The sequence below is a fragment of the Pan troglodytes genome, chromosome 6 (genome assembly GCF_028858775.2).
Source record: "Pan troglodytes isolate AG18354 chromosome 6, NHGRI_mPanTro3-v2.0_pri, whole genome shotgun sequence".
NCBI classification, from domain to species: Eukaryota; Metazoa; Chordata; class Mammalia; order Primates; family Hominidae; genus Pan; species Pan troglodytes.
Window position 1 is genome coordinate 30,509,365 of NC_072404.2, and position 8,161 is coordinate 30,517,525.

An 8,161-nucleotide genomic window follows, 5' to 3' on the forward strand; every position below is an offset into this window, starting at 1 on the left:
TACAATTAACATAAAAAAGAGTTTACATCACTCTTGATGATTTTTGGATCATTGTTTTATACTTTGTTCAAGAGGAACAGACTGAGTTCAAAACAAAATAAATGGATCACTGTTTTAAGAAAGTACTATATGGAATGAGAAGGACAGAACAGGGATAGGTATTAAGTTATGTCCTTTAATTCATAGAACAAGTGCAAACAGCCTTTGATATATACTAAAGGGTAGCAGAATTCTAGTTCTAATATTGTATAAATTGGCTTATAATTATTCTTTTACACAGGCACTGAAAGTATTGAGGACATCAGAGTTTATGCCCTATGTGGTATTTATTGCGGCTCCGGAGCTAGAGACGTTACGTGCCATGCACAAGGCTGTGGTGGATGCAGGAATCACTACCAAGCTTCTGACCGTGAGCTAACCATACGATTTTCCTTCTAAAATCTTTCCTTTTCTTTTGAGCATGTTTAACTGTTATCTAATTTATTTTTATTTATTTATTTTTGAGGCAGAGTTTTGCTTTGTCACCCAGGCTGGAGTGCATTGATGCGATCTCAGCTCGTTGCAACCTCCCCGTCCCGGGTTCAAGCGATTCTCCTGCCTCAGCCTCCCAAGTAGCTGGGATTACAGGCATGCGCCACCAGGCCTGGCTAATTTTTGTATTTTTAGTAGAGACGGGGTTTCACCATGTTGGCCAGACTGGTCTCGAACTCCTGACCTCAGGCAATCTGCCCACCTCGGCCTCCCAAAGTGCTGGAACTACAGGCGTGAGCCAGTGTGCCTGGCCAACTCTTAGCTAATTATGCTTATGAAATAAACATGCTATATAAGGTGCTACAGAATGAAAATTAATTAGATGTAGTTAGGATCTGGAACAGTCTTCTTTTACTTGAAAATCATTGTACACTTTATTTTAAATCAAAAGTTTAGTTCCCCTTTGTAAAATGAAATGGACCAATATTAAAATATGCGTATTAATTGAACGCCTTCATTTTACTAGTGGGGTAACTGGGCTCCGAGATCATTAACAGGCATGTTTATTATATGGTTTATCATTGGTAAAGTGGGGTGTTCTGATGTTTAGTTTCTATTACATGTTTTTTCCTTTTTTTCCTGTCTCCTTTTTTACTTAATGGAAAGTCAAAAATATATACAAAAGAGGGAAAAAATGAGTCCCTATGCCGATCGCCTAGCTTCAATAATCATGGCAATTTCTTGTTTTAATTAGACCCCTCCCCACTTCCTCCTCACCTTGAATTATTTTGAAGCAAATCTTTGATATCATGTCATCCGTAAATACTTCAGTATTTATATCTAAGAGATAAAGACATTTAAAACATACCATTAATACAACAAAAATTAATAAGCAGTATCTTACTATCGTCTACATGCAGTCTATATTTGAGTTTCTCCAAGATTATTATTATTATTATTATTTTTACTGTTGATTTGTTCAAATCAGGATTCAAACAAGATCAACACATTGAATTTACTCATTGTCACCTAAATCTTTTGCCAGCTTAATTGAGGTATAATTGACACATAATAAGCTGTGCCTACCTAACATGTACAGCTTGATCAGTTTGGCCACATATTTGTACTCATGAAAGCCATTACAACCAAAATAATGAACATGTCCATCATCTCCACACATTCCCCTGTGCTCCTTTGTAACCTCCTCCCCACACCCTTCCCCCTACCACTGTCACCTTTTCCCCTCACTGTACTTGATTATATGCCATGAAATCAGGTAGTATTAGTTTTCTTTGTTCTTTTTCAAGTTGATCCATGTCTCTACTTTCTGAATGTATGAAACATAGTGTTTAATGTCTTTGCAGATTCTAACATTTGAGTCAGTTCTGGATTGGTTTTGATTGAATGATTTTTCTCTTTATTATGGGTATATCTTCCTGCTTCTTTGCAATCCTGGTAACTTTCTTTGGATGCCAGACATTGTGAGCTTTGTTTTAGGATGCAGTTATTTGGAAATAGTTTGTTTTTTTCAGGTCTCACTTTTTAAATGTGTTAGGTAAGACCCAAGCAGTTCTCATTTTAGGGCCAGTTAATCCCCACAAATAAGGCAAGACCCATTTGGTACTCCTACCACAGGGCTTGTGAGTCATGAGGTTTTCTGTTCTGGCTAAGGGGGAATAGGTACCATTCCTGGGTACCTCTAATCCTTTCTGGTGGTTCTTTCTCAGCTTCAGGTCGTTGTACCAATGTGCAGGTTGGTACTTCAGCCGAATGCTGGAAGGGGACCTTCTACAAGTCTCCAAAGTCTGTCTGTGCTGCTCTTCCCCTCTGGCATTCCGTCCTGCAAACTCTTGCCACCTGGGTCTCCCTGGACTCAGCTCTGTCCTCAACTCAAGAGTCCTGTAGGCTCCTTTGGGCTCACTCTCCCCATCCTACTGCCCAGAAACTCTTTCAAGCCAGGAAGCTGGGGTAATCATAAGACTCACTTCATTTGTTTTCTGTCTTTCTATGATCTGTTTTTAATACCTTGATGTATAGTGTCTTAAAAAGTGTTGTTTGATACATTTTGTCCATAAATTAATTGTTAGGTGGGAGAGTTAGTCTGGTGCCTGTTATTCCACCTTGGCTAGAAGCAGACATCCCTTTAAATCTGTAAATTCTCACTGCCACCCTCCCTTCCCTCTCTTTTCACATTGTACTTGAGTTGTTAAAATAATAATAATAATAATAATAAGTCACTTATCCTACAGCATGTTCCATAGTCTGGATTTTACCCATTCTGTCCCCATTGTATCATTTTCCTCTATCCCTTCTATTTCCTGTAAACTGATAGGTTGATCTAGAGGTTGGTCAGACACAGATTCAGGTTATTCAGGTTTTTGGTTGGTTGGTTTTTGCAAGAATAATTCATAGGTGGTACTTGTTTTATTAACATCATGAGGCATATGTCAGGCTTTTTGTCATAAGATTAATCAGTGGGGTCAGAAGTTGTTAGCCTGATCTATAAAGTTCCTCAGTAACTCTTTACCTACTGGTTTTAGCAAACTTTATTGATCTTTGCCTTGGATAAATTATATTTTTAGGGATGGCAAGGTGGTAGTATTCTAAATTTGTCATTCCTTCTACATTTATAAACTAGAATTCTTAAGAAGAACTTTTCCTCATCAAGTAGTTGATTATTCTGAGGTACGATTGATACAGGAAAGGCAGGATACATCTTTGATACTGTCCTTTGTAGGTCAGCTTTCAGAATAATGAGTTTATTCCCCAAGAGCCTCTAGAGGTAACAGGTGACCAGCTGAGATTGGCTTTGTTTTTTTAGTTTCATGAGCACATATGTTCAAACTTATCTGGTGTGCTTTATTCTGTTGCAGTGATTATTTTTATTGATGCTAAGATTGTCCCATCATTGACCAATAGGAGCTTATTCTAGTTGGTCCTTGAGACCTTTTTTTTTTTTCATGACGCTGATAGTCTTGGATAGCTTCCTTGCTATCTGGTAGAACAAATGTTCCAGGCTCATCTTGTACATTTTCTGTTCTAGGCCAGGAATCAGCCATTTTTCCAAGATACTCTGGTTTCTTTTAGGGTAAATGGTGTTTTAAGTCCATAATACTAACAGTGCCCATTGTCACAGAGTTGATCACTGCTTCTTGCTAGACCTTTTTATGTGGACAGTGCTAGCATATATGCTTTTCTGTTTGTATATTTGAAGGAAAATATATCATGAATTTATTCTGATATTTTCCAATCAAATTCAAGATTACAGGATTTTTATTTAACTTATTTTATCTTATATGTCTAATTCCTTTCTCTTATGCTGAATATCCCTTCTCATAACACTGGAAATGTTAGAATTAGAATATCAAATAATTGCTCATTTGCTTTATTCTATAGTACAAACACAACATTCTGGGAATAAGTATATCAACACAACCACCACTAGTATCATTACTGTGAACAGTCCCCCCAACCGCCCACCTAGGTCTTTCTGTCTTTAGAGTATATCCCACTAAGTATATACAGTCAGATCACTATGGGGTTTTTTTGTTTTTTTTTTCTGTCGCCAGGCTGGAGTGCAGTGGTGCAGTCTCGACTCACTGCAACCTCTGCCTCCCAGGTTCAAGCGATTCTCCTGCCTCAGCCTTCCAAGTAGCTGGGACTACAGGCATGCGCCACCACACCCAGCTAACTTTTGTATTTTTAGTAGAGATGGCGTTTCACCATGTTGGCCAGGGAGATCACTATGTTTTAAAGTCACTTGAAGTACCTCCTCTCTGTGTATTTAGGTCAGTTATTCTTTTTTAATGTTTAAATTGTTGTGTCTTCAGCAGTAGGAGCCTATTCAACTTGGCTTCTGAGTCTTTTTAACATGATTCTAGTAATGTCTGATAATTCCTTGCTTTCTGATATGACAAGATGTTCCAGATTATTCTACATTTCCTGGCCCAGACCTGGAACCAGCCATCCAGAAGCCCTTGTTTCTTTTAGTGGGAGATAGCATTTAAAGATAATTCAGTCAGTAAGGGTGTACATTAAACTTAGTTGGACATTGTTTTTAGACCTTTTCAGTAACCAGAAGTAGGAAATAAATTTTTTGTTTTTAGAAAACATACATCATTAGTTCAATTTGATAGCTTCAAATGAAATTTTACATTATTCTTCTTGGGCTTTATATTTGCCTTTTTTTCCTCTTATCCTGAAAACCTTGGTTCCTGATGATAACATCATTTCTTAACTTACATGTATATAAATATAAATAAACTAAGTACATGCACATATGTAATTTGAGTTATATCTGTATTAACAATATGATTATTGAAAAGTTTTAAGTTCCAGGCTTTTATTGTTCTTAGGATATATCCCACTAGATTTTTTTTTTCCTTCAACTTTTGTTTTAAGTTCCGGGATGCATGTACAGGATGTGCGGGTTTGTTACATAGGTGAATGTGTGCCATGGTGGTTTGCCGCACAGATCAACCCATCATCTAGGTATTTAGCCCAACATCCATTAGCTATTCTTCCTGATGCTCTCTCTTCCTCGTGCTCCCACCCTGACAGGCCCCAATGTGTGTTAATCCCACCATGTGTCCATGTGTTCTTATTGTACACCTCCCACTTATAACCCACTAGATATTATCTTCTTTTAAAGCCACTGAAATAATTCCTTGCTGTGTGGTTAAACCACCAACTTGAAACACAGGTTTATTTGTTTTATTTTGCTTCTGATTTTTAAGAATGGCTTTAATTTGAATTTAAATTTTGTTGTATAATTCTATACAACATTTTCATTGCTCCAACATAAATCTTAAAACGAATCCAGCTTTTCTGTGCCCTCTCCACTTTGTTTCCTCCCACCCACATAGGCTGCCATTATTGGTAGCCATTTTACCATATTAGTTTCCAGTATAAGCACGTGTGCCTGTGTCTCCTCCTCCCCCCCATTTTATACATAAATCATACCTTATGTACAAAATGTGCCTGCATTTTTCCAATACCAGTATATCCTAGAGACCACTCTATAGCCAGAGAGAGAATCTTTATTCCTGTTTCATCTGTATGGCATACTCCGTTATTGTTAACAGGGTTTGTTTTTTTTTTTTTTTAACAAATCAGATTGCTAATGGCTATAATAGGCAAGAATTGCTTTCAAGTTGAATTGTGGCCTGTTTACATATCTGTGATCAAAGATATTTTAGTTGTTTCAAACTCATTTAGAAGTCTCAGTATCAGCTGAAATGTAAGTATTAGGGTCCTTCAGGCCTGGCAGTGAATCCACTTCTCTCTCTACACTTTCTACACAAATGACATTGTTGGGTGCTTCCATCAACATCATTTACATTCATGCCATTGTTATGCTAATAATTTATATACAGCTAGCCCAGACCTCAGAGCTCTGATTTGCATAACCAGTCGCCTGCTGTACATCTCCACTTGGATGTCTCACAGACATCTTAAGCTTACCATATTACAAAGTAGCACACTTCGTTTCCCCCAGAAAGTATGCTCTCCCTACCCCTCAACTCTGTATCTCCCACAGCCACCCATTTACCTAAGTTAGAAACCTAAGAGCAATTCTTGACTCATTCATTTTCTTCCCTTTTCAAATCCTGGATGATGTAAAAAGCTAATCCTGATTATTTTATCACCAAAATAAATTTCCAGTCTGGTGTCATTTTCATCTCCTCTGTCACCATCATAACCTAGGCAACCCTTCTCTCTGACCTGGATTCCTGCCATCAGTCTCCCTGCTTCCACTCATGTCATGCCACATTTTCACTCAAGGCCCACAGAGGTCTTTCCATCTCGTAGGGGTCCTCCATGACTTACCTTGTTTCCCAACCCTTCACCCATTCTGGTCTTCTTTCAGTATCTTGAACGTGCCAGGGTCGTTTCCTTCCTCTGGTTTTTGCCCTGCTGTTTCCTCTGCCTGAATGCTGACCTCCTTATTTTCATTTAGTTCTCAGCTTAACTGTAATTTACTACTCAGTCTTTTTCCAATCACTTTATCTAAAGTAGATCTCTTAAAATTCTTTGTGCCTGTTTTGTTTCTTTCATGGTAGTTATCACAACTTGGAATTTTTTATGTTTATTTCCACTTTATCTCCTCCACTAAAGGATAGGAACCCTCTCTCTTATTCATTGTCATACCCACTGATTCTGAAACATAGTAGACACCTTAATAGGAACTCAATAAGTATTTGTAGAATATGTAGAGGTATAGTGAAATTCAAAACACCATCTTACGAAAAGCTTTACTTATGTAGAACCCATTGCTTATGTACTCCCCACATCATTCCAAAATGACTAAAATTACTTTATGAAATATAAACAGTGCCTGGACAAAAACATAAATAAAAGTATGTGAGTATGTGTTTTGGCAGAGGATGGGCAGCATGTAAGGTTAATCTTCAAAAAACACTTCTAAGATTCTCTGATCTTATCTTAAAGAGAGGTAGCAAGTTTGGCTTTGAGCTTAACAGCCACTGCAAATTGGGTACCATGTTGTACATGGGCCATGAGATAAAAATCTTTCGAAAAGGATGATATAGTGGAGCTGGAAACCAGTCACCTGCAGTAATTGTTTTGTTACTGTAGATTCATTCCAAGATTATTGTCAGCAGTCTTTTAATTAGGAATTTTATCCTAATATAAGTGAGGCAAAAGATGCAGAATACTCATAAATGTAAACATGAGTGTTGTTGGAAAGAATAAGACATGAACAGATGGCAGTGTTGTCTTTAACACTATATGGATTAGATTTTGAAGATTAATACCAGAATTACCAGAAATATATCTAACCTATTTATTATATTCACTTCTAGTTGGAGTTTGAGCAAGTAAATATGCATTGTAATACAAACATTTCCTTTTAAAACTCTTCAACAGGACTCTGACTTGAAGAAAACAGTGGATGAAAGTGCACGGATTCAGAGAGCATACAACCACTATTTTGATTTGATCATCATAAATGACAATCTAGACAAAGCCTTTGAAAAACTACAAACTGCCATAGAGAAACTGAGAATGGAACCACAGTGGGTCCCAATCAGCTGGGTTTACTGATGATTCAGTAAGGTTAACAATGAAAATTAAACTTTTAAAAAGTGACTGCAACAAATAAACCTTCTACTGAGAAAATACATCACAGATAGAAGATTATCTGCCAAGTCCAGGCATTTTTATGGTGTAGATTGAAATAATAGTACACTTCTGAATTTTTATATAAAATGTGGTTGGAAGGTGTACTAATATATAATTTATCTTAATTTTTCTAACTTTGTATGGATAATCTTTCTATTCATATCACATAAAGAAATGCGTTGAAGCATTTTGTATGTGTTTTGATTTAGTACCCTTGCCTTTTTCATCAAAGGAATTTTCAAATCATTCACTCTAACATTGGTCTCATATTTTCACTGTGATAATGAATATTACTTGAAATAGTTTTGTAAAGCTGTCATTTAGTTCAGTATTCAAATAGTGAAGGGTTAGTCTTAATAGAAGAAAATATAGTTATTGACCTTCCTTCTTATGAATTTCTTACAAAAGCAGAATTTTAAGTCAGTGTTATAGCTAGTCTACTACCATCTAAATCTGACATCAAAAGTCTGATCAGTTTACATATTTTCATTATTTCGGAGATGTATGGCTATCCATTCTAATTTATACAGCTATATTAGTTTTGTCT

At 36.7% G+C, this 8,161-nt stretch overlaps 1 protein-coding gene across 25 annotated transcripts in view; it reads left to right on the forward strand.

Moving 5' to 3' along the window:
- Positions 1-7,798, forward strand: part of PALS2 (protein associated with LIN7 2, MAGUK p55 family member) — a 114,297-nt gene extending 106,499 nt beyond the window's left edge. For all 25 annotated transcript variants that reach the window (XM_009452527.5, XM_054687199.2, XM_016956872.4 and 22 more), the window contains 2 exon segments: positions 281-409; positions 7,360-7,798. In XM_009452527.5, coding sequence (XP_009450802.1) covers positions 281-409; positions 7,360-7,536 — 306 coding nt within the window. In that variant the 3' untranslated portion in view covers positions 7,537-7,798.
- The last annotated feature ends 363 nt before the right edge of the window (positions 7,799-8,161 follow it).